Source organism: Podarcis erhardii (assembly GCF_964252035.2).
Source record: "Podarcis erhardii genome assembly, chromosome: 2".
Lineage (NCBI taxonomy): Eukaryota > Metazoa > Chordata > Lepidosauria > Squamata > Lacertidae > Podarcis > Podarcis erhardii.
The window spans coordinates 43,388,127-43,414,686 of NC_138498.1; the positions used below are offsets into that span (position 1 = coordinate 43,388,127).

At 47.6% G+C, this 26,560-nt stretch overlaps 1 protein-coding gene across 4 annotated transcripts in view; it reads left to right on the forward strand.

Annotated features, from left to right (window-relative positions):
- Positions 1-22,207, forward strand: part of NOTCH3 (notch receptor 3) — a 59,290-nt gene extending 37,083 nt beyond the window's left edge. The window contains exons 11-34 of one of the 4 annotated variants that reach the window (XM_081850127.1): positions 304-537; positions 1,787-1,897; positions 2,172-2,364; positions 2,576-2,721; positions 3,090-3,203; positions 4,428-4,547; positions 5,113-5,265; positions 6,391-6,619; positions 8,268-8,469; positions 8,986-9,139; positions 9,941-10,125; positions 11,274-11,406; positions 11,807-12,058; positions 12,450-12,562; positions 13,193-13,719; positions 14,145-14,492; positions 15,334-15,482; positions 15,590-15,803; positions 16,427-16,508; positions 16,723-16,912; positions 17,050-17,447; positions 17,784-17,931; positions 18,999-19,096; positions 19,498-22,207. In XM_081850127.1, coding sequence (XP_081706253.1) covers positions 304-537; positions 1,787-1,897; positions 2,172-2,364; positions 2,576-2,721; positions 3,090-3,203; positions 4,428-4,547; positions 5,113-5,265; positions 6,391-6,619; positions 8,268-8,469; positions 8,986-9,139; positions 9,941-10,125; positions 11,274-11,406; positions 11,807-12,058; positions 12,450-12,562; positions 13,193-13,719; positions 14,145-14,492; positions 15,334-15,482; positions 15,590-15,803; positions 16,427-16,508; positions 16,723-16,912; positions 17,050-17,447; positions 17,784-17,931; positions 18,999-19,096; positions 19,498-20,736 — 5,732 coding nt within the window. In that variant the 3' untranslated portion in view covers positions 20,737-22,207. The remainder of the gene's footprint in view (positions 1-303; positions 538-1,786; positions 1,898-2,171; positions 2,365-2,575; positions 2,722-3,089; positions 3,204-4,427; positions 4,548-5,112; positions 5,266-6,390; positions 6,620-8,267; positions 8,470-8,985; positions 9,140-9,940; positions 10,126-11,273; positions 11,407-11,806; positions 12,059-12,449; positions 12,563-13,192; positions 13,720-14,144; positions 14,493-15,333; positions 15,483-15,589; positions 15,804-16,426; positions 16,509-16,722; positions 16,913-17,049; positions 17,448-17,783; positions 17,932-18,998; positions 19,097-19,497) is intronic. The other 3 variants (XM_081850129.1, XM_081850128.1, XM_081850130.1) reach the window with 3 other exon arrangements.
- The last annotated feature ends 4,353 nt before the right edge of the window (positions 22,208-26,560 follow it).

The window sequence follows — 26,560 nt, forward strand, 5'->3', positions numbered from 1 at the left end:
AGATGCATATCTGATTGGCTTACAAAACAATGACTCTCAGTTTGAAAATTACAGTATTTTTAACACAAGCAGTTTTAAGTAAAGGTAAAGCAGAGAACTAACAGTAGTTGTGGAAAAAATAAATGTTTTGCTTGCTACATTTGGGTGTTTGGCTGCATCTTTTCAGATAAATAGTAGTTTAGGAAACATTGGGCTTTTCTAACATATTAGATAAAAAATGGAAGGGAGGGGGAAACCTTTCCCCAGTCTTCTGTGTGCATGAATTGCTACGATGCTGATTCTGATTTCCCCTCTCACTTACAGGTTTTGAGGGGCCTTTGTGTGAAAGGAACATTGACGACTGCTTTCCAGATCCCTGCCACCATGGCACTTGTGTGGATGGCATTGCTAGTTTTACCTGCACTTGTGCAGCTGGTTACACTGGATACCGCTGTGAGAACCAGATCAATGAGTGCCACAGCAATCCCTGTCAGCATGGTGGCAAGTGCATTGACCTGGTGAATAAGTACCTGTGCCATTGCTTGCAGGGGACCTCAGGTAGGGCATCCCTCCTCGCTCTCTTTCTCTGCTTGCTCTCATTCCTTACATCTCCCAGTCCTATCCAGCAGCACCACGCTTTTCGTTTATTTTCTTAGAAAAATGTATAGACTGCTTAATCAGAAAACCCTCGTAAGTTGTGTATATAATAAAGTTATCAGTAAAGACACAAGATAAAAATCAGCAAAGTAAAACACACACACACACACCCAAATGAATGCCTGGGAAAACTTGCTGCAATAAAAAAGAACAATATAATGAAGGCACCTGCCTGGTGTCAATAGGAATTCGAAAGCACAGGTGCTGCCACACTAAAAGAGAGACTCACAAATGCAGAGTAAACATTACATGTCACTTGAAAAACGCAAGTTTTGCAGATCAAAGCAGCAAAATAGGCATGTATGGTGCAAATCAATCCCCCCAAAAAACTAGATATAAGCTGTTAAGGGCTTTTTATATGTGAATACTAAGCTTATTTTAAGCTGTCTGCTTTCCGTGCATCTAGTTTGTGTGATGTCAGCTGGTCGGCTGCCAAGCACGAAAAGCTGCAATCGCACAAGTTAAATGTGCGCAAGTTGTGAGTCTCCTGTGCTGCTGTCGCCAAGCTATCCTGGTCCAGTTACGGGTCACAGCTGTTGCACCAGCAGAAGCTGGGAAAAGGCTCTCTTAGCCACTGAGCACACCTGGACCTCCAGTGACAAAACTGGATTCAGAAGCACCTCCAGGCTGTGTACCTGCTACTTTGGAGTGCGGGAAACCCTCTCCAGGGCAGGAAAGATCAAGAAGAAGGAGCAAGGTTGCACACTTTTCTTGTTCTTGATCAAGATCATCCCATCAGGCCAGCCACAGCTGGAACGGGTCTAGATAATCTGTACTTGCCACAACCCTCTTGACCACCTTCCCCCCCAAAAAGTGAGTGCCTACAACTGGTCAGTAGTTAGTCCAAACTAAAGAGCCAGCTTCTTTGGGAGTGGCCATACCCCTGCCTCTTTCAAGGTGGCAGGGACTATCTCCTTATGCAGCGAAGCATTAACCATTTACATAGCTATTGGGCAGAATCCATTGATGATGCATAGGAAGCTATAACAATTTCCCTTTCATTGCATCTAAACCTATTTGCACCAGTTCTTTCCACCCTATACATGTCACTCAGCCAAGACAGGAAAGAGTTTCCAAGCTTGCTGTGGGGCCATTCACTGTAGGGCGATTGCATCTTTCTTCAGGCCTATGATATATCCTTTTCTCCAAGGTGCCAATTGTGAGATCAACTTCGATGACTGTGCCAGCAACCCCTGTGATTATGGCATCTGCCGCGATGGCATCAATCGTTATGACTGCATCTGCAAACCTGGCTTCACAGGTGATGGCTGGGAGAATGAATTGCTGGTCGGGAATGGGGCAGAAGTAGGGGAAATTGAAGAGGATTAGAGTCAACAGCTACAGCTTTAATCAAGAGAGAATACCGTGGCAGAATCTGCATGTGTTTGGCTTTGCAGGCAGGGCTTGAGGTAGCATTGCTCAATAGCTGTTATAGGATTTAATCCATGCCTGGTGAAGGGGACAAAGCTGGATGAAAGCAGCAAGAAGTTTCTTCTTGGCCACTCTGTTGCTGAGCAGTACTTTCTCCCACTTAGGTCCCCTGTGCAACGTGGAGATTAATGAATGTGCATCCAACCCCTGTAAGAATGGGGGCACCTGTGTGGATGGTGAAGACGGCTTCTCTTGCCTTTGCCCGGAGGGATTCCATGATCCTCATTGCTATTCAGAAGTGGACGAGTGCAGCAGCAGCCCATGTGTGCATGGCACATGCCACGACAACATCAATGGGTGAGAGCTGATTACCCAAGTGAATGAGCTGCGGCCTCAGGAGTAGGCAGGCTTTGTTCCTATTGTTCCCATGAGGTGGCACTGAAGACAGGAGTGGATTAAGTCACTTCCTACAGGCTGGTCAAATGGGCTAACAATGGGTGGTGCTTCTTGGAGGGTGTAAAAAGCTTTCCCTCTTCATCCTTTCTTTCCCACCTTCTTTCCTCTACAGGTATCAGTGTAAGTGTGAGCCAGGATGGGCTGGCACCAACTGTGATGTGAACCACAACGAGTGTGAATCCAACCCATGCCAGCATGGAGGGACGTGCACTGACTATGTCAATGGCTATCGTTGCAAGTGCAAAGAAGGCTTTCAGGGTATGCATCTCTATAGCTTCCTTGCCTTGCTTTTGTTGCCCGTACTTTACACCAAGCTCAAACTCTGTCTAACTCTTCTGTACCCCAAGATACACATCTCACCCACATTCTATTTTTCATCTCTTGCCATCTCTGGATAATACTCTGCCTGTTGTCCAAAGTTATGCCTTCTATGTAACCTTCAGTGTTTGAGCCATCTAGATCTATGAGGGATTTGTAGGAATCTGAACCCAGCTTTCCCCCAGTTCCATTTTCTGGTCCTTCATGGGAGCTGATGTTGGTTGGTGGCATTACAAGTGGGAGAAAGATTCATCTTCAGGGATATCTGTGTTCATGGGGACCTTAATACTTATCTGGTTCTTCTGCAGGGACCTACTGCCAGACCAACATAAATGACTGTGCCTCCAACCCATGCCTCAACCAGGGCACCTGCACTGATGGCATTGCCAGCTATACCTGCATCTGTGACTTGCCTTACACTGGTGAGCTCTGTGGGCGGTGGGGAACACCTGAACATCTTCTGCAAAAACTTAATTCTTGTTAAGGGACTTGATCTAGTGAAGGGACTTGTATGGCAAACCCCATGCCAGGGTTGCAGTTGGGAAGGGAGAGATTAATAAGCAGTATTTGTTTGTACTGAGTGCCATGCTAGAAATTCATATTCTGCATTTTAGCCATTCATGGATAAGTAATGCAGATAGTGACTAAAGGACAATGGTGTGATAGTTAGGCTGCAAATAATGGACGGAGAATATTGCATGTGTCTGTCCTCCTTAAAAGATAATACAGTTGTACCTCGGAAGTCAAACGGAATTCGTTCCGGAAGTCTGTTCGACTTCCAAAACATTTGGAAACCAAGGCACAGCTTCCGATTGGCTGCAGGAAGCTCCTGCAGCCGATTGGAAGACACATAAGCATGTTGGACGTTCAGGTTCCAATGAACGTTTTCAAACCGGAACACTCACTTCTTGGTTTGCAGCATTCGGGAGCCAAAACGTTCGACTCGCAAGGCATTTGGGATCCAATGTACGACTCTATGTGCTTGGGTGCTCTAAAGGGAGAGTGCTTGGAGAGCTGAAATAGATATGTGTGGTGTGTGAGAGGGAAAGAAAAAGAGAGACTGAGAAACAAAATGATAAGGAATCACATGTTGCCTTTACTATGTTTAGTTCTTAGGAATTGCCACTGTGCATGCTGAGTTCAGGCAACAGTGTCACAACATGGGCAGGGAGAAGGATCTGAGTCATTCTTCTGGTGATGCCACAGGCATTATCCAATAGACGCCTTTGGCATTTGTGCAACTTCCATTCTACAAGTCACTTTAAATTGCAACAGCATCTGCTTTCTGCAAACCACATTTTTAAAGCAGCAATATGTCATGGTTAGGGAGCCTGGAGATGGGTATAAACAAAAGTGTTTCCTCAAAGAAAGACATCTGGATCCATGCAACAAAGGACTGGCAGCTAAACATTTGTTACTCTATAAACTGACTGACTGGGAAGGCTCTTGAATTAACTTTATTATATTTACCTTATGTATAAAATATAATTCCCACTGACATCACTTTGTGGCTAGACATTTGGTCTCTGAACTTGATTTGTATTCCTATTGAGTCCAAGACATAAATGTTATATAGTTCAAAATAAGATGGCTATTAGCCCAGTGGAAATCCAAACAAGTACCTTTATCTATTTCTCTTCCCACAGGCCGGAATTGTGAGAATGTGCTGGCTCCTTGCTTCCCCAATCCATGTAAGAACAATGGTGTCTGTGACCACACACCGGACTATGAGAGCTTTACCTGTGGTTGTGCACCAGGCTGGCAAGGTACTCAGACTCATGAACCATGTTCTTCCTGTACTTTTCTGAATATTGTGGCATCTAATCCTATGAGCCTATGTGCCAGTTTTATATTTTAATTTGTTTTAATTTTGGGGTGGCTTTTAAATATAAAGGCATTTTTACTAATTTGAGTTTGTATTGCTCATTGTCCTGAGTGTCTTTGGATGGAAATGTGAAAAAGAAATTTCAGAAGTAAAATTAAATATTTTTACTTGGTTTGACATTCTTTTATTGATTTTACTTCACAAAATACCTTTACCAGAAGATTTGCCATTCTAATGTGGCATATTTAGTAATATTCCTGATGGTAACATTGTGATTGGATAATTTTCTTATACAGTATCTATGCATTCTGTGTGATTGATTATGTGATAGTAGACACATGCCTGGGGTATTGTTTTGTTGTTTCCTTCATTGTTGTTGGTTTTTTGCTTCTCCACATAGTGGATGCAGCAATATGAAAAAGTCAATAGAAGTGGATTGGAGGGTGGGGGGAGGGGGAAAAAGAAACTTAAAAACAAACAGTGATCATATTTTCTTATCCCCATAGGGCAGCAATGCCAGATTGACATTAATGAATGTGACCAGGACCCATGTCGAAATAGGGGCACCTGCACCAACACACATGGCAGTTACAGGTGTGCCTGCCGTCCCGGCTACACTGGTACCAACTGTGAGCTGGATATTGATGACTGCAAACCAAGTGAGTTCATTGAGCACATGGGACAACAGGAAAGAACAACTAAGAATCTGAGATCTTGCTAACTATTTTGGTGAGGCAGTATAGCAAAAAGAACTGGGTGAAAGTTCTAGGAAGAAGGAGCACTGGTAGGACAGGAAACCTAATAAAGAACTGGAAACTGGGCAAACAGGTCATTAGGTGACATCTGCCTTTCCAAGCTGGCTTCCAAGTCTCACATTTTGGAAGTGGCTGTGCCTTGTCATTTGGCTTATGTCTAGAGAATTAAAATGCTAAGACAATTAAATGGTACAGACTAGATGATTAAAGCAAATTTGCTTTCTTTTACCTAAGCATAATCTGTGTTGCATCACGTATGTTAATTGCAAACTCAGAACTTTGAGTGCCAGTGCTTATGTAGCCAAAACAGAACCCTCCATGCATAAGAGAGAGGTATCGGCAGCTTTGGGTGAACCCCAAGGTTTCACAGGACTACAAGAAGTTTTGAAAGGGAAACGCTCCTCTTAAACAGTCCAACAAGACAGAGTAAGCTTACAGACCATGGAATGCTGACAGATTGTTGTGGGTGGGGTGGGGGAAAGAAAACTGGCAGGGGAACAGGAATGCTTAGCATAGCAACAATTGCTTGCAGGTTCCATTTGTACTTCAGACTTTTAAACTTTGCAGAACTTGGATTTCTTTGACTAGGTATCGAATTGTAGAGTTGGAAGGGACCATGAGGGTCATCTAGTCCAACCCTATGCAATGCACGAGTCTTTTGCCCAATGTGGGGCTCGAACCCAGAACCCTGAGATTAAGAGTCCCATGCTCTACCGACTGAGCTATTCCAATATAGGCTAGAGCAGTACTAAGAGTAGGTTGTGGACTGTGACTGCAACTGATATTCAGACAGAACTAGATCTTATTTGGATCGAGATGTTTGAATGTAACATTAACTCCTGTAAATGCCAGTGAAAATTCAACATGCCTGTGCTCCATCCTCAGTCTCTCCTGGATTATGTCCGTGACTCTGCATGTGTGAAGTTAAACATGACGAAAGATCTTAGTCTTTTTGTATTGGAGGATGTCATAGTGAAAGAGTTGAGAGCTTGTCTTGACCCCTCTGAGTATTCCTCTCCCTGCCAACAGATCCTTGCCTGAATGGTGGCTCCTGCCAAGATGGCATCAGTACTTTCATGTGCACCTGCCTGCCAGGCTTCACAGGCATACACTGTGCAACTGAGACCAATGAGTGCCTGAGTAACCCCTGCCGCAATGGCGCCACCTGCACAGACTATGTCAACAGCTACACTTGTACTTGTGCACCAGGCTGGGCTGGCCTACAATGTGAGCAGAATGTTCAGGAATGCACTGACAGGTGAGCTGATAGTTTGTCATGAGGAACAGTGACTTATGTCTGCCTATCTTTTAACTCGTATTACTCAGAGGGCACATTTTGTAGAATGGATAAAGGTAAAGGGACCCCTGACCGTTAGGTCCAGTCATGACCGACTCTGGGGTTGCGGCGCTCATCTCGCTTTATTGGCTGAGGGAGCCGGCCAGTGGCGTAGCGTGGGTTGTCAGCACCCGGGGCAAGGCAGGTAATTTGCGCCCCCTAACCCATGGATTTGCGCCCCCTAACCTGTGGATTTGCGCCCCTTAACCCTAACCCCCAGATGTTGCGCCCGGTGTGGCCGGCCCCCCCTGCACCCCCCACGCTACGCCACTGGAGCCGGCGTACAGCTTCCGGGTCATGTGGCCAGCATGACTAAGCCGCTTCTGGCAAACCAGAGCAGCACACGGAAACGCCGTTTACCTTCCCACTGGAGCAGTACCTATTTATCTGCTTGCATTTTGATGTGCTTTAGAACTGCTAGGTTGGCAGGAGCAGGGACCGAGCAACGGGAGCTCACCCCGTTGCGGGGATTCGAACCGCTGACCTTCTGATCAAGTCCTAGGCTCTGTGGTTTATTTTTTTTTTTAATATTTATTAAGGTTTTTTTATAAAAGAAATGCACAGATAATAGACAACATTAGTTATGTCATAACAAAATCTCATAACTTCTTTGGACTTCCTCACGTCTCCTGCTCCCACTTACATCGTTGAATGATTTTTTCAAGCAAATTATCATCTTATTTACCATCTTATTTCCACTCATTTAAAAATAGTCTAACAATTCTCCAGAGGGTTTATATTTTCCTTAATCTCAATTATCGTCAAATTCCGGTCTAATTTAGTGGTGGCCAATTATTTTATGATCAAGCATCCTTCTTAACATTCAACCAAATTACAATATTTTTGTAGATAAGTCTTAAATTTCTTCCAATCCTCTTCAATCCTTTCTTCTCCCAGGTCTCTAGGCTCTGTGGTTTAACCCACAGCGCCACCCGGCCCCATTCATATGAACAAAGCCAAACAGCACTATATAGTAGGAGTTAGTCAAGAGGGTTGGCTTACTGCTGTACAGTTCACATGTTTTATATATTCGAGCACGTTCCCCACTGTATCATGTTTAATAAGGTCCCAGAGTTTTCTTCTCTGCTTTTTAGTAGCAGTGTGCAGAAAGGGCTCTGTTCTAGAAAACTCTAGATGGACAAATGGTTCAGAAGTAGGTAGGATCCTGTTTAAAAGGAGACAGTGTACTCCTGTCCCCTCTTTGCTCCTAACTCCTCTGTCAGTAAAAACAGATAATTAGTTATTCATATGAACACAAGACTAAGCCTGGGATTAAGTGCTGGATGCTATCGGGTGCCAAGAGCAAGAACCAAGTTCCCCTGGTTGTCAGTTACAGGCAAATCCAATCCAGTTGTAAAGAATGGTCAAATATTGAGTAAGGAGGGAGGCTTATCACACAGTTGCATTTTTCACCTAGAACAGAAACTGCTGTGTAAGACAGATGCAAGCCCGCACAACTAGCCAAGTGTTAGCTGGTGGGGTAGGCCTAGCCTATGTTGGGTGTCTCTTGGGGTAGATAACCTCCTTCCTCCTCCCTTTATTCCTGACTCCTGTACTTTTGTTCCGGCAGCTCCTGCTTCAACGGTGGCACATGCTTGGATGGAGTGAATTCGTACACATGCCACTGCCGTGCTGGCTTCAAAGGATCCCACTGCCAGCATGAGATTGATGAGTGCCAGTCACAGCCCTGCCTCAATGGTGGCGTATGCCAGGATGGTGTGCAGTCCTACCGCTGTACCTGTCCTCAGGGCTACACAGGTTCTCAGTGCCAGGTAATCCACCCCAGGCCTCTGTTGAAAGGGAATAAGGTGGTTCAGGGTTTCTCTTGTTTAAGTCAAGTTTCTGCAACCAAGCCTGAGCCGCTAAGTCTGGATGGAGTTTACATCTTGTCTATAAAAACCCAGTACAGTGGTACCTCGGGTTAAGTACTTAATTCGTTCTGGAGGTCCGTTCTTAACCTGAAACTGTACTTAACTTGAAGCACCACTTTAGCTAATGCGGCCTCCTGCTGCCGGCGCACCGCCAGAGCCCAATTTCTGTTCTTATCCTGAAGCAAAGTTCTTAACCTGAAGCACTATTTCTGGGTTAGCGGAGTGTGTAACCTGAAGCGTATGTAACCTGAGGTACCACTGTACATATGCCTTGCAAGCAGGCCCCTACAGAGGTTGCAGTATGTAGACACCTAATGGAGATGGATTGGGAAGGTGCCTGGGTTTCGTCATCGTTGGTGGGAGCTGGGTGCTTTTATTTTGTCACAAAAATCTCTTGCCTTGTCATGCCTCCTCTAGACCCTGCTGGATTTGTGTAGTCGCTCCCCCTGTCAGAATGGTGGCCGCTGTATGCAAACAGGCACTACCTTATCTTGTGCTTGCCCTGGAGGTTGGACTGGGCGTTACTGCGACATCCCCAATGTTTCTTGTGAAGTGGTGGCCAGGAACCGAGGTAAGGAAACATGCTCCAGGGACACTGAAATGGAAGCCCTTCTTCCGGTGTTTTCTTCCTCATTTATTCTGCTATCTGCTTCCTCAGTGACCTTGATGACGCATGTTTGTCATCCAGGCTCCCCAGCATTATCAGCTTATGCTCACTGGCAAAGCTGATACAGGACTTCCATAGTTGACACAGTGAATGTTACTTACCTTCAGTGATGCGGGGACAATGCCTTTGGGTTCACTGGTGCTCCAATCAATATTTCAGACGGCTATTCCCAGTGGCATTGGAAACTAAAAATGCTCAACGTTTGAAGTCAATTTTCCCATGCTTCTAGGGGGCAGAATAAAAGCTGCAAATGTTGTTGCAGAAGTGGTAGTTCTGTATATGAAACTCTGTAATAATTTCAAAATGGTGTGATAATGGCTGAGGGCAATGGAGAGTTGGTCAGGATTCCCTGGTCCTGCTATGGTACTGGAGCATGCTGCACGTTCTGTCACAATTTAACATCCATTATCAAGACTAAAGAGGCTTTTTTTACATTTTACAGAAATGTAAATTAAAATCTGACTTAGGAAACATTGGGCTATTTTGTGCTTCCCCAATAAAGCGTCCTTTAAATTGAGGTGGGTAATAAAGTTTAGTGCTTGGAGGAAGCCCTTGGGTTCTGTTCTTATGACCAACTTGCTTGTACAATGTTGCTTCAGTCTTCACCTACCCTGCTTTTAGTCACTTTGTCTAATCATCCTTTGGAAGCAGGAGGGCAGAATATGTGGCAGTACACAATGTGTAATTTGCTTTTCCATACAATAGGTGTCACCAAAGAGCAAGTGTGTCATTACGGTGGACGTTGTGTGGATGCTGGCAATACTCACTACTGCATTTGCAAAAAAAGCTACACCGGCAGCTACTGTGAGAGTGAAGTGGACCACTGCCAGTACAACCTGTGTCGAAATGGGGGTACCTGTCGCAGTTTTGTGGGAGACTACGTCTGTGAGGTGAGGGAGTCCTTGCAGCCAGTAACAGGCCAGGGTTCCTGGTGTCTCTTCAGAACTCTGGGAAACCTGGTAACATTTAATGATGAGTTGTTGAATGTCCAGTGAACAATTGTGAAATAAGATAAGAAAATGGCACAAATCTGCAACTTATTTTCCCAGTAATTTAAACAAACAGACAAACCACGAAAACCCCTCTATTTTCTTCCAAAGTTTTATTTTGTTGAAATATGGATATGGATTATAATTGTTTTCCCATTACTGCAACCTTCCTTACTTTTGGTGGTAACTCCTATTTGATGGCTGGTCAGATTGGTTGAACTTCCACGATGCCTTACAAAATCCATACATCTTTTGTTTTATTCTTTGCCACTTCATAGTTGCATATCAGCAATGAAGTCCATTGTGTTGTTTCTCAAATTCTCTGTAAGAGTTTTTTCCCATCACGCCAGGCACAGCCAAACCAATATTTATATGCCCTGGTGGGGGATTCAGAGAGTTGCGTTATGTGTAGAAAACAGCCTGCCCTACAAAGTGAAATTTACGGTCATTACTCCACCCATTTTTGCCTCTGGCACCACCCACCACACGACTACTGGAAGGTTGCTCAGAAGGGAATGTAGCCATCGGACTGGAGAAGGTTCGCTATCTATGGTCTAGAGACGTTGAAGAAGTACAGCATTACACAGGAACCAAACAGAAATGATACACATTCTTTGTTCATCCACAAGAGCTGCAGTGTTTTCTAACAACATATGTTAGCCATGATCTTGTGATACAGTTTCATAATTATGTTTAATGTTTGTTCTTGCTATGTATTTTCCTTCCTTTTTATGAAGCCAGACTGATCTATTTGTATAAATCTTGGAATAATTTGCCATAGTCTATTTGCTCAAAGTCCCATTGAAGTTTAATAACCTTAATTTGGACAAGAAAGAGGATGGTGCAACTTAAAGGATCTTTCCCTTCCTTATGAAATTGTACTAGTTTTACTTGATTTTACACACCAATAATAGTACAGTTTAACAAACAAAACATAAATTTTAATGGAACCAAGAGCAGGAAACCTTTTCAAGGATGCAAGGCTCCAGCCTTTCTGGCCCTTTTGTGCTCATTGCTGTTTTGTCTTGTTTGCTTCTCTCCTACTTCAGTGCCCACTAGGGTTCGAGGGGAAAAACTGTGAGTATGACATTGATGAGTGTCAGTCACACCCCTGCCAGAATGGAGGGACTTGCATTGATCTTGTTGGCCGCTACATTTGCTCCTGTCCACCTGGAACTCTGGGTAAGTGCTCCTGGGTATAGGAAGACCTTTACCAATATTACCTGTAGTAGGAAAGTACAAGACTGGGGAAAGGATTTAAGTTCTGATGGCACAGGTTTCTCTTGTTGGATTTGCTATTTTGTTGAAGAATAGTGAAAGGGAGCTCTGGATTTCTCCTTAGGGCACAGGATGGAGAACATGGGCTCAGAGTTCTCCCAGGCCTCTTTTTGAGGGAGGACAGCTTCAACAACAGTGCCCAGGGCAATGGATGGATGGATGTTGACTCACTGTTGGGCACCGTAAAGGGCGAGGAATCTTGTTTTTTCCACAGAGACAATGCAAGGATTGTGAGAAGGAGGAAGAGGTTTGTCTTCCCTGAGTCTGGATGTTTAATGTGATGGCGTGTTTGTCATCTCTCTAGGTGTCTTGTGTGAAATAAATGAAGATGATTGTGCTATGAATCCTGGCTCCCGGGTCCCCAAATGCCTCAACAATGGGACATGTGTGGACAGAGTTGGTGGCTACCGATGCAGCTGCCCACCAGGTTTCACAGGCGAGCGCTGTGAGGGAGACATCAACGAGTGCCAGTCCAACCATTGCCACCCCCGCAACACGCTTGATTGCGTCCAGGAAGCCAGTGACTACCACTGCATTTGCAAGCCAGGCTACACGGGTGAGTGACAGTGTGTTCTCTTTTCATGTGGCTGATGTGTGCAAGGGGCAAGGGAGAGTGTGCCCAAAGCGGACCCCAGTGAGGCGTAGAGGAGCCGGGCTCAAGGGCTGCAAGTAGGAAGAATCTCCTCCGTAAAGAAGTTAGGAGTTCATCTTCAACCAAGTGGGTGGAGGGGAATCCAACTATGCAGCTAAATGCATATTTGTGATCTAAAACAAAGATTGGAATGGTGACTGAGTGAGATGGGCCTCTTTGGCCATTTCAGTGAGCAAATACGAGCTTTGAGAACTAGTGCTAAGATGCAACGCCAAATATAGCAGGGTGGTGGTGGTCTTTGGGGCTAAGTTCTGCTGGAATCCATCAGTAATACTCTTGTTTTTCATATCCTCAGGCCGCCATTGCAAGAACATTGTGAATGCATGTGACTCTCAACCTTGCCAGAATGGTGGGAAGTGTAATCCGGCAGTCAACCTGCCTCTAGGCTACACCTGCCACTGTCCCCGGGTGAGTCCCCTACAACACAGCTGCTCACAGCAAGTGGCTAATGCAGCTCCTGTACACAAACATTGCAAGGGGCTAGGCGAGGGAGAGAAAGGAAGACTGCGGTTGGGAGGATTAGGTGGGGGAACCGTTAGGTTGATATGTTGGTGTTGTGCTATGAATGAGTTTCAGTACCTGTTAGGACAAGGTTTCTGTCTGGGAGGCTTTTTGGAGGTAGAGAGTTTAGTGTCCTCCAATGCAAGCCTTGTCATGGAAGGAGTTTCTAATTGGGAGTGGCAGGAAGCAATTCTGCTGCGTGATCTTGTGGGAATTCTGGTTGTGAAGCCTTCAAGAGAAGTTTGATGCGGTGCCATAACACAATGCAGAAGTCTAATATTGGCTAATAAGGGGAGATGGTGTTGGTGAGTGGTGCCCAGTACTGGAGGATGTGGGGTGTGGGAAGGTGCTTCTTGAGGGCAGGATATGGGTGCTGGGCCTTGAGATTTGTGGAGGGAAGAATTTACTCCCCAGGCTGAGCGCTTGTAAGAGGACAGCTATGGTGCCAGAGGCTTTCTGTTGTTAGGCCAGCAGTTGGAGCGATTTGAGGGCTTGGCCGGCTTTCCATTCCTAACTCTGCTTGTTATTCTTTTCCAGGGTTATTCAGGCATCCGCTGTGAGCGCATGCTCTCCTGCCGGGAACTCTCCTGCTTCAATGGCGGCAGCTGCCGGACCACAGCGCTGGGTCCTCGCTGCTCCTGCCTGCCTGGGTGGGCTGGACCGGAATGCCGCCTGCATGCCAACAGCAGCTGTGCCAGCATGCCCTGCCACAATGGGGGTGCTTGCCATGAGACTGCTGACCCCCCTTATTTTCAGTGCCTTTGTCTTGGTGACTACACGGGGTTTCGCTGCCAGACCCGCACCCTGAAGCTCCCCGAGGTCCACTGCCCGCTGAAGGAGTGTGCTGCAAAGGCCGGGGATTTCTACTGTGACAAGATGTGCAACAGTCCAGCCTGCCACTGGGATGGCGGTGACTGTTCCCTGCGAGTTGATGATCCCTGGAAGCAGTGCGAGAGCCCCCTGTGCTTGCAGCTCTTCAACAACAGCCAGTGTGATGAGATGTGCAACACTGCCGAGTGCCTTTACGACAACTTTGACTGCAAGAGCCACGAGTCCAGCTGCAAGTGAGTCCTGCCACTGCCTCTTGAGTAGGGGAGACATCTAGTTGTGTATACTGCACCAGAGACCCCTGGAACCAAGGGCCACCCCAACTAAATGAGGAACCAAGACTAATTTTAGGCAGTGTAGGGGTGCTGTGCACAAATATGGGTGCTTCCACTGAGATCTATAAATTTATGTCCATCCCTACGTCCGACACCAAACATGGCAGAGTCTTGGTATTATTTGCATGGATTCCTTCTATGTGTTCCACTTGTCTAGCTCTGAGACTTGGCCATGTTAGCTGTGGGGTGTAGGAATCTGCTGCAGACCCATAATGCCTTGTGCCCTTTCCTCCTTATAGCTTAACAAGGCACCAGTGAGCTGTATTGGCATAGGGTTGGTTATGACAGGCGTGACTCAGTTCCTTCTCCTCCTCCATCTTCCACAGCCCTGTCTATGAGCAATACTGCTCAGATCACTTTGCTGATGGCCATTGTGACCAGGGCTGCAACAACGAAGAGTGTGGCTGGGATGGGCTGGACTGTGCACTGGAGGTGCCCGAGCGCTTGGCGGACGGCGTTCTGGTCATCACTGTGCTGCTACACCCTGACGAATTGCTCCGCACAAGCACCACCTTCCTGCAGAAGCTGAGTTCCATTTTGAGAACCTCCTTGCGCTTCCGCCGTGACAAGGACGGTAACTTCATGATCAAGCCATATTACGGGTCTGGCAGTCGGTCGCCGTATTATGGATCTGGCGGTCGGCAACGCAGGGAACTGGAACAAGAGATTATTGGGTGAGTCACACAGAAGAGCTGAAGAAAAGCAAGGAGCTTTGGGGGTTCAGAGAGCTGCTTGGTTGGGGGGGGGTGTTATAGGACCCAAGCCTCAAGGAACATAGAGGGAAGGATATAAGAAGGTTCTGAATTGGAAGGAGAGGTAGTTGGGCCCAGAGGCCTTCACAGCCTTCACTTCCAACAGCCTTCACAGAATAAGGCAGCTGTGGGGGAAAAAAACCTATAGAACTGGCATACAAATCTGAGAGTTCTGAGGAAATACTAACAAATCCACAAAAACTGTTTTGGAGCTGATAACAGGATTATTTAGTGATAGATTTCCATAACTAGACGGGAATTCATTCAAGCGTTTTTATATAACTTTACTATATTATTCAAGAACCGCTTCTGATGTCTAACTGCTTTCTTAGCCAAAGTACCAGAAGGTGGCTAATGAAATAAAAGAAGCAAGCGAGTGCCTGAGATAGTGGTGGATCTCTGGAAGCTTTAGGTTAATGCCAAGCAAGTGGGTTGCATGCATCGTTAAGAACAAACGGGGTAAATGTGATCTGCTTAGGAAGAGTCCGCCTGCATTTTGTAAGAAGAGATTGTGCTTCACAAATACATTAGGATTATTAAAGCTACTCATAGAATCTTGGGTGGTCTTTTCCTTGATGTGTGTATTTGGAAGTGCCCATTCTAAAATTCAGTGTGTAAAAAGCAACAGACCTTGTTTCCTGCACCAAAGAATAAATGGGGAGCAGGACCTTTTGTGGAGCTGGCTGACTTGCCTTGTCCTAGGATTGTGTGTGCTACTAGATAAGGAGTTCTAGGCCCTCGTAACACTTGCTTCTTCCTCCAGGTCTGAGGTCACTCTTGAGATTGATAACCGACTCTGCTACCAGGCTTCAGACAAGTGCTTCCCTGATGCAGATAGTGCTGCAGACTACCTGGCTGCCCTGTCAGCAGTGGAGCGCCTAGAGTTCCCATACCCCCTCAAGGCTGTGCGAGGTGAGGGCAGCAGAGGAGTCATTTGCTGGAAGCAGAATTTGACTGGGTTTGGAGTTTACAGGAAGGTCATGACAGGGTCTCCTAATAGGGCAGTATTGTTTCTACAGGTGAAAAGATCAAAGAGGAAGGCGAACTTAAGCTGGTGCCATTGCTGGTGGTGGCATGCCTGATTCTGCTGGTGATCCTGGTGCTGGGTGTGCTAGTGGCACGGCGCAAAAGAGAGCACAGCACCCTCTGGTTCCCTGAAGGCTTCAGTCTGAAGAAAGAGAGCAGCAATAAGAACCGGCGTGAGCCTGTGGGTCAGGATGCCCTAGGCATGAAGTAAGAGCCTTTCATTCACCCAGAATGAAACCTCAGTTCCTGCAGCAGGTTTCAGCTTCTGCAGGGGATGGTCAGCTATCTGTGACTTGTACTTTGCTCCCAATTGTGCTTTAGTTAGCTGATGGAGAACTTTTCCTTCATTTTGTGGTGTGGAAAAGAGCAAGAGGGTGTAAGCCCATAGGCTTGGTGTTTGCCCTGCACTACTGTTTGACTTCGGGACGCGGGTGGCACTGTGGGTAAAACCTCAGTGCCTAGGACTTGCCAATCGCATGGTCGGCGGTTCAAATCCCTGCGGCGTGGTGCGCTCCCATCGTCCGGTCCCAGCGCCTGCCAACCTAGCAGTTCGAAAGCACCCCCAGGTACAAGTAGATAAATAGGGACCGCTTACTAGCGGGAAGGTAAACGGCGTTCCATGTGCTGCGCTGGCTCACCAGATGCAGCTTGTCACGCTGGCCACGTGACCCGGAAGTGTCTGCGGACAGCACTGGCTCCCGGCCTATGGAGTGAGATGAGCGCACAACCCTAGAGTCTGGCAAGACTGGCCCGTAAGGGCAGGGGTACCTTTACCTTTACCTTTACCTTTTACTGTTTGACTTCACTGTGTATCTTTCCGCCTGCTGCAGGAATATTGGCAAAGGAGAGAGCCTAATACCAGACAGCTCAGAAGACTGGCTGGAAGAGTGCCCAGAGGCCAAGCGACTAAAGGTATTCCTTTTGAGACTTTGTCTGGCTTAAGAAAGGGGATTCCAGCTCCTCACAAGAGCTACCCCACTGCCTCCCCCGCCCTTTCTCTTGGTGTCCGCAGGTATTACTCCCTGTATCAGACTACTGTGGGCTTGACTCATTAGTGTTTGCAAGCAGCAATGAAGTAGTTTGATGCACTAGGTGAATAGGCGCATATTATGTCTTTCCATAATAGCTACAGGCCCGTGTTCATCCTTGCCAGGTGGAGGAGCCAGCCATAGATCGTGAAGACCCTGTGGACTGCCGTCAATGGACACAGCATCACTTGGTGGCAGCAGACATCCGCATGCCGCCATCTATGGCCCTGACGCCACCCCAGGGTGAATTTGATACTGACTGCATGGACGTCAATGTCCGTGGACCAGGTAATTGGGAATAAGGGCAGCGAGTTGGGTCTGCGAGCGCTCATATGGAGCTTTTGCAGAGAGTGTCTGATGAACAGAATAGATCTGTTACTTCCTGTCTTCTGTAACAAGTCCCAACATGTTTTGTTCTAATCCAGTATGTGGCACATGGGAGAGGAGAAACAGAGCAAATCTTTTAAAAAAAGCCAAACACAACAGCAACAACCCTTGTTGGGATCTCCTTACAGATGGTTTCACTCCACTTATGTTGGCCTCCTTCCGTGGTGGTGGTGAAATGGAGACTGAACTGGCTGAGGAAGAGGAAGCAGATGACTCCTCTGCCAACATAATCTCGGACCTAATCTGCCAGGGGGCTAACCTGAGTGCCCAGACAGACCGCACAGGTGAAACTGCCCTGCATTTGGCTGCCAGATATGCACGGGCAGATGCTACCAAGCGCTTGCTGGATGCTGGTGCTGATACCAATGCGCAAGACAACACAGGGCGCACACCACTTCATGCTGCCGTGACTGCTGATGCCCAGGGAGTCTTCCAGGTGGGTCTCACCCAATGGACTAGTGTGGCCTTTTAAATCCTGGACATAAATCCCCCTCCTCTGTCTTGCTCATGTTAACAGCATGCTCCAGTTCCCTTTTTAAGTGGAGAGCCCCTGTGATGGTTACCACCAGGAAGTTATTCTTGTGTTATCCACTCATTACCTCTCTGGGGACACAATGAGAAGTTAGTTAGCCTGGCTGTACTTTGCACTGATAAGAGTGAATGAGAACCTAAGAACTGTACTTGAGGCAATAGTGTTACTGTGCACATGCTGCCTTGGATGGTGTGTGTGTTTTTGGCACCAACCTAACACACCAACATGTTCTGTTGCTAGATCCTGATCCGGAATCGATCTACAGACTTGGATGCCCGAATGGGGGATGGTTCAACAGCACTGATCCTAGCAGCCAGGCTGGCTGTTGAGGGCATGGTGGAGGAGCTGATTGTCTGCCACGCTGATGTCAACGCTGTGGATGAGATGGGTACGTAACCCCCAGGGAGGCTGCGGGGCTGAGTTCTTTTACTTGGCTAGTCTGCGTTATGCTGAACTTCAGCGGGAGGCCTCCTCAGAACTACAACATGCATTGCAAATGTATTCCAAATTAATTCCACAAATGCACTTGGTGAACCTCCAGTCTGGTTGCCCTGGGCATTTCTCAAGCATCAGCAATTCACTTGGCCATTCTCCTGACTCCTGCTTCCCTCTCTAAGCTCCTTAGATGCATTCTGATGAGGCTCTGCAAGGCAAGAGCCACTGTCATCATAGAGCCCTGAGTGCCAGAGGTGGAGGGAGCAAAAGGATGGATTACACACATGACAAGGAGTGTGGGATTATTATTTCTCTCTCTCTCTCTCTCTCTCGTCACATTCTTGAGAGTCAATAGGACACCCCCCCTCTCTGTTACCTATTTTTTACTGGAAAGGGGACAGAAAACTCTTGCCAGAACTGATTGGGTGCAGAGGATTTCCCTCTCCAAGCATCCATTGCTGACATACTCTTGCCCCCAGCCAGAGTTCTAAACTATTTGCTTGCAGAGGGCATCCCCTGCCCTTCCAGCATTCCACCCATTTTGCCTTTTCCCATTACAATCCGCCACCCTGTCTTCCTTTCCCCCTCTCCCACCCGCATGAAAATAAGCCAAGATCCATGTGTGGCCCTTGTTCCTGATGTATGAAGACAATGCCTTACTGTGTGGAGGGGTATTAAGAGAGTAGGGCATGGTCTTGGTGTGCAGGGTCGAAATGACAGAAGACCTTCTGGAGAACCTGCTGGTGATTCTGGGGACCCTGTAGCTGCTTGACTCTTACATGGACCTGCATCTCCATAACAAAGCAGCTGATTTGCTGAGAGGACAAATCCAGAGTCTACAGAAGGTCCAGCATTAAAGCACAGAATAAGCAGCAACAGGCGAGGATGGTGGTGAGGAGCCAGGTGGTAGCTTTAGATTGAGGAGAGTTAGGGGAGCTGATGCAGCAGAATACTTCTAGTGGGATCTGAGACTCTGATACTGAGAACTTACCGTAATCCTCATGGTGTCATTCCTCTCAGGTAAATCAGCCCTGCACTGGGCAGCAGCTGTCAACAATGTAGAGGCCACGATTGCGCTGCTGAAGAATGGCGCCAACAAGGACATGCAGGACAGCAAAGTAAGTTCTTTATTGCATTTTTTTCCTCTTTAGGGAAGCTTTTAATGTTTGATGTATTACAGTATTTTAATATTTTTTTGGAAGCCGCCCAGAGTGGCTGGGGAAGCCCCGCCAGATGAGCGGCGTATAAATAAATAAATAAACATCATCATCATCATCATCATCATGTGATGCTTTAAGTTTCATGTGTCCCTATAACTTGGCAGAATCACACCTGTTGCTGTAGGCTTCTTCTGACAGGAGCAGCTCTTTCCATCCCTGTAAATGTCTTTAAGCTAATCCTGGTCGCTCCCCTGCCTGCATATGGTGGGGAGGTTTACAGGGGGACAAGAAGCTCATGGCTCCTTTTGTAGAACGCTTTGTAGTATGTGCTCTTCATCACCCTGTCCTCTCTGCGGCAGGAGGAGACACCCCTGTTCCTGGCAGCCCGGGAAGGCAGTTATGAGGCAGCCAAAATCCTGCTGGATCACTTTGCCAACCGCGAAATCACAGACCACATGGATCGCCTGCCACGCGACGTGGCTCAGGAGCGCTTGCACCACGACATTGTCCGGCTTCTGGACGACTACAACACCGTGCGCAGCCCACAGGGGGCGTTGCCCGCCGGCCACTCCCTCTCCCCTCTCATGTGCCCTCCCAATAGCTTCTTGCCCAGCTTGAAGCCCACGCCACAGGGCAAGAAGAGCCGGCGCCCTAGCACCAAGAACGCGACGGCAGGCAGCAGCGCCAGCCTGGCAAGGGAGAGCAAAGAGGCCAAGGCACGTGCCAAGAAGCTCAACCTGGAGTGCCAAGGCTCTCTCCTGGAGAGCTCTGTCACCTTGTCTCCCGTTGACTCACTGGACTCCCCCTATGTGCCCAATCCTGCCTCGCCAGGGGTCTTCCACCCAGCCAACTCCTCCATGTCCGTGCCCTCCACTCCCATGGTCCATGGCATGATGGAGGCGCCCTTTGCTGTCAGTCTGGCACGCCTGAGCGACCTAGGGGATGGCACCCTCCTCTCCATGAACCGCCTCTCAGTGCCACCAGGCCGCATGGGGCTCAGCCTGGGCATGGTGAGCCCCGTGGCCATGCCCTTTGATTGGCATGCCCGTGTCCCCACTTCCCAGTGCCAGCCAATCATAGGGGTTGTGCACCCTGCCGCCTCCCATCCCAACCTGCACCAACCAGGCCAGGCTTTCCCACCAGGGCTGCTTCTGCCCAGCCACATGGCCATGGGGCACAGCTCCCAGGGTCTGCCCAACTCAGCTCCTCCACAGACCAAGGAGGCAGCCCAGCCCATGCCCCCGCCAGCTACCACCATGAGAACCAACCAGCCTGTCTCGCCCCAGGAGGCCCAGGGGGCGCCCCGTGCAGGGCCCCCACAGTACCTAAAGCCCGCAGGGGTGGAGGATTACCCGACACCCCCTTCTCAACACAGCTACACACAGGGGCAGGACGCGACCCCCAAGCACTTCCTCCATCCGCCCAGTGAGCACCCCTACCTGACTCCTTCGCCAGAGTCCCCAGAGCAGTGGAGCAGCCCCTCGCCCCACTCCTTGTCCGACTGGTCTGAATCTACTCCCAGCCCGACTGTCCTGGGGCCCAGCCACACCCAGCTGCCTTCGGTGGAGCCATCCGCTAAGATGCAGGTGTTTGCGTGAGGAGATGGGTGGTGGAGCAGATCCCGGAGGCCTGTGTCCCTCTGTGGCCCCCATTGGGGCCTGCACTTGCCTCAGGGGCTCCTGTCGTCGTTTCCCCTGACTGTGTTTTTATAAAAGAAAAACTCAAGTGTAAAAAGGTTTTTTTAAAAAATAAAAAATAAAATATGCCTGGTCTTGGAGGGGGGAGGCATGGCCTCCCCGTTCCCTCACTGCCACAGAGCCCAGGCTGGCCCTCTCCCTTCCCCTCCCCTGTAACCATGGCAACGAGGTTTCAGGGGAGGGTTTTTTTTTTTAAAAAAGGAAGAAAATAAACTCTCTCTCTTTTTTGTATAAACACTGCATTTACTCCAAACGCTTTATTTTTTACAATGTATGCAATGTCAGAACCCCTGTCTTGCCACTCTTCTTCCTATGGGTCTTGAGCTGTGAGGAATGGAGAGGAAACTGTCCCCTTGCTCCCCCCCTCTGCATGGCACTGTCTCTCGGGTCGAGCACCCACCTCCCCTCCCACCATGTTGGGGCGGGATTCTGCTCACTGTATTTGTGTACTGGGTACGCAGCATTAGCCCAGACTGGCATTGCTATGCAGAGGGTCGAGCCCCAAACCTGCCCGCTGTCCTGCAGGAAACTAAGCCCCATAGCCCCCCCCCCCCAAACTTGGCACTTCTTCACATTCCAGGTTAATTTATTCATCTTAAATTCTACAGCATTCCCACCCTGTCCCCCACAAAATCCCCCTTGACTTTCCAAATTGCTTCAGCTAACGCTAGCCATGGTCATGGGGATTTTTTTTCAGTCTCCAGAGTATTCTGAGCCACTCTTGTTTTCCCCTTTTATTATTATATTTTATTATTATTATTCCTGGCCTTTGCTAACATTCCTCCCATCTGGTCCAAGGCCGCCTTCGGCCTACATCGGCAAGTTACATTTTTTCCTGTACGACGAGTTCCTTGCCCCTGTGGTACTGCGTGGGAATCTTGGGGGCAGCCCCAGACACTAAAAAGAGTTTCACTCTGTCGTGAACGGTACTGAGATAGAACACAAAATGCTTCCTCTGTTTCTCCTCAAAAACATCTGGCCCCAGCAGCCAACTACCTACACTTTCCTCACTCCCTGACCCCCCCCTCGCACTCTGTACATTCCAGCTATCCCTGGCTGTAAATACTGCTGGTGGGAGCAGGTGCCCAGGCAGGACCTTGGTCCGGTGGTGACCGCTGCTTCCTTCCCACCCCACCCCCCTTCCCTTCCCATGCTCTGTAGCAATAGTGGGGGAATGGCCCTGCGCAAGTCAGACCTCTCTTGTCATAGAAGGACCATTTCTAGCTCATTTAAATAAACAAACAAAAAAACTTTTTTAAAAAAACAAATTAAAAAAAAAATCCAGTGTAAACCAAGTAGCTTTAAAGCAGCTGGGTGCTTTGTGTACAGAGCGGCTTGAGCCGCGGCATAATAAACATAGCTAATAAGGAAATCGCCTCTGCTTCCTCTGTGTGTCTTTTGTTTCTTTTCATTTCGTAGTTGCAAGTTCCGGCTGTGTAGCAAGCCACTACGTATTTACATATATCTATACAGTGGTACTTCGGGTTAAGAACTTAATTCGTTCCGGAGGTCCGTTCTTAACCTGAAACTGTTTTTAACCTGAAGCACCACTTTAGCTAATGGGGCCTCCCGCTGCTGCTGCGCCGCCGGAACACGATTTCTGTTCTCATCCTGAAGCAAAGTTCTAAACCCGAGGTACTATTTCTGGGTTAGTGGAGTCTGTAACCTGAAGCATATGTAACCTGAAGCGTCTGTAACCCGAGGTACCACTGTAGTCTACTACAAATAGATTCAATAGGTTTTGTCTTGTTGTCCTTCCATTCTGGGACACTATGGAATACAGTCGTACCTTGGTTCTCGAACGCCTTGTGACTCAAACGTTTTGGCTCCTGAACGCCACAAACCCGGAAGTGAGTGTTCCAGTTTGCAAACATTCTTTGGAACCCGAACGTCCGATGCGGCTTCCGCAGCTTCCGATTGAGTGCAGGAAGCTCCTGCAGCCAATTGGAAGCCGTGCCTTGCTTTCCGAACATTTTCAGAAGTCAAACGGACTTCTGGAATGGATTCTGTTTGAGAACCAAGGTACAACTGTACCATCAAAGGTTCTTCCACTACCACCCTTTCAAATGCCTGCTCTCTGTGACTTCTCCAGCATTGTAGCATTTGAAAGAGGGTTGCTGGCTCTCAAGAGCGTTGCAGTGACTGATGTGCTTAGAAGCACAGGTCCATAGGCTTTCAATTATTGGATTTTGAACTTTCTGCCGTAAGGGGATCCTTTTGACATTCATTATTGTGCCACAGAAATACGGAACTGTTTTAGGGCTCACCCTTGATTTGATATGGGGCACTGGCCATGTCTTTTGAGCTTCACTATTGCTGCACATGGGAAGCGGGTGGTGCTGTGGTTAAAACCTCAGTGCCTAGGACTTGCTGAACGTAAGGTCGGCGGTTCGAATCCCCGCGGCGGGGTGAACTCCCGTCGTTCGGTCCCAGCTCCTGCCCACCTAGCAGTTCGAAAGCACCCCTAAGTGCAAGTAGATAAATAGGTACTGCTTTATAGCAGGAAGGTAAACGGCGTTTCCATGTGCGGCGCTGGTGCTGGCTCGCCAGAGCAGCTTCGTCACGCTGACCACGTGACCCAGAAGTGTCTTTGGACGGTGCCGGCTCCCGGCCTCTTGAGCGAGATGAGCGCGCAACCCTAGAGTCGGTCACAACTGGCCCGTAGGGCAGGGGTACCTTTACCTTTACCTTTATTGCTGCACATGAACTGAGGACACACACAATGCTTCCTGGCAGCTGCACATTGTAGGAGCAAGTGGCTAAATGGTCTTTCAGTGAATCATCTAATGGAAGAACCTCTGATAAGCCCCACAGTTTTAGCAAATTGAAAAGACTTTTTACAAGCAGAAATGCCTTTAAAAAGGTTACGTCGCCATCACAACAGAGAAAAATAAATACATACTTTCCTCGCAAACTTCCATTTCTTTAGCAGGGTCTTAATGCTTTTTCTTGCCTCGGATTTCACCTGAGGTTTTTGTTTGCTGAGTCATCGAAGCAATATGACATCACAGCATTCCAAACATGATTTGCAAATGAACAATCAATGGTGTTCTGTTTGGTTTCCCCAGAGCGGGGGCGGGAAATCTATTGCTTCCTAAACTGAAGTTGGCTTGCGCTTACAAATTGCCAGGATTAATCTTAATCTATGTGCATGTAATGCTTTCTCATCTGTGGCAGCACAATGCAGAGACAGGAACTGATACAACCTTGGAAGTTTCACTGCTAAAAATATCTGTTGAAAAGAAGTTGGAATACATTACTTTGGTTTCCCACAAAGAAAGCAGTCTATGGACAGAAACATGCCTTAACCAGAGAAATCTAACCTTGTGGTGTGTTTGGGTATGGTGGGAAGTTCCAGTTTTTCCCATGCAAGCATATTGAACACTTCTGAAGAAGGAGCACAGAGTGAAATACCCAACAGAGGCAGCAAGCAGCAGATAGTGGACACAGGAATCAACAACCGTATATGAAACATTGTCTTTTCTTGGGGGTAAATCATGAGCTGTTTCATAGACACTGAAAAAGCTGCCCCTTGAATAGCTAATACAGTAAGAAGATTTAAGAACTCACCTTCCTGAGATCATATTTTAATACAGTACTTCATCCAATAAAGGATGTGACTGACTAACGATATAACTCTGCTGCCCAGAGTGGCCAGGGAAACCCAGCCAGATGGGCAGAGTAGAAATAATAAGTTGTTATTGTTAAAATTATTATTACATCTCCCAGGAATGTCCAGGAACTGCCTTGAGAAGGCAAAGTTCATTTTTACTTTAGGTTGGCAAGTATCTTCAAGCTCCACAAGGCCTGCAACATTTTACCTCCCCATTAGGCCCCCTAATAGTTTTGTTCCGTTATTCCCTGTGTAGTCTTTTCCTCCTCTTTTTTTAACATTTCCAGTCTTACTGCTATAGCAGTTGCTCACCACTGTGTGGCAGCAGAGATGGTAAAGCTGCCAACTCGTGCTGGGCTGTTCTAAGGAACTGCGTTTTCTATTATGAGTTTATTGCACACATAAATAAAATACAAATAGTAGTATCCTTTAATAATTTATAGTTTCCTGGCACCTTAAGAATAAATTTATTGGGCTTCAGATTTTTGTAAGTGTGAACCCATTTTATCAGACCTGTGAAGTAGTGAGTAGGTTCAGCCTCCCCCTACCCCCCCCCCCACCATTGAGACATTTTGGGCTACAACTTCCATAAAATGCTGTCCTGTTTGGTTATAAAGAAAGGCAGCCACTTATGTGACCACTTTACTTACCTGCTCAAATGGCTCTTGCCCACAGACGTTTATGCCACAATAAATTTGTTAGGTCTTTAAAGTATCCCAAGGTTCTGGTCTTGTTTTGCTGCGACAGCCTAATATGGCCTCTGAAAACCAAAGTTTTGCAGCCCTGAATCAGTGAAAATGTCAGAGATCCTGCATATGGGAAAGTGCCTATAGGAACCAAGTACTGGTATCAGTGGCGTAGCGTGGGGGGTGCAGGGGGGGCCGGCCGCACCGGGCGCAACATCTGGGGGTTAGGGAAATCTACGGGTTAGGGGGCGCAAATCCACAGGTTAGGGGGCGCAAATCCATGGGTTAGGGGGCGCAAATTACTTGCCTTGCCCCGGGTGCTGATAACCCACGCTACGCCACTGACTGGTATTACAAATTGCAGCTGGGAAGCTACCCCTGAAAAATGAAGGTGTTAAGTGTGACGAGCCTGATTTAAATCACTTCACAGGGTGGGCCTGCACACGGAATAATTTTCACTGTGCCACCATAACGTAAGCTATATAGTTTGTGGCGACACAGTGAGAGTCACTCCTTCCACGTTAGAAGCTACTATCAGGCGTTGACATCAGATGCTTTCTGAAGGCCATGCTTCAGCTAGAGGCCCACTGCCACCCCTTGAACCCCCTGGCCCTGATCTTCCTCTTCCCTGCTCTGCTACTGGCTGTTCACCTGCCTGCTTGGAATGAGCGAAAAGGGACTAGTCTGCTTGCTAGTGCACCTCTTGATAGCTGTGCAGGCTGCACCCAGATAAATAGGGCAAGCAAAACGGGTGGCAGTGACAGTCGTAAAGGGGTGGTGGGCCCACTAAGACCATCTTGCTCAAGGCCCTCTCAAAAAATGACTGCTATGAATGAGCAGCTCCCCAGAGGAAAGTGTTGCCTTGAATGCAATCCTTAGTTTCCGTCTTTTGCTACAGGCAAGACGTCTTTTAGATGCAGCCATTAGTATTGCTTTAGGCTGGCCATGTTTTTGCTGATTTCGGCAGGTGTGATGGAGGTTTTCAGGCAAGGAACTAACCTACACACTGGGAACTGTGATAGTTTTCTTGACCAATAGCTTTTGTTGGTGGGGGAGATAAGTGGAGAGACGAGGGGGGGCACTGAACTATTCTATCTTTAGCTAATAACTAGGATCTTCCTTCTGTTCTTTTTTTAAAAAAAAGCACAGTACAAGAAAACAAGGGGAAACATGCAAGTCTGGTGTACACGGGTGCATCAAAATTTAAAGTCTTAGGTCCATCTAATCCTATGCCTGTTTGCTTAGGAGTAAGCCTTGTTTATCTCAGTGAAACTATTGAGTCAACATGCACAGAAACAGGTTGCAAAATCCACAAGAACCACTAGGTGGAGGTTGTTGTAAATCTCCCAGCCTGATGAGTCGCCTTGTAGTGAAATGCTACTTTCCAGGTTGTTGAGAATTTCCTTAACCACCTGGATTGGGTTGT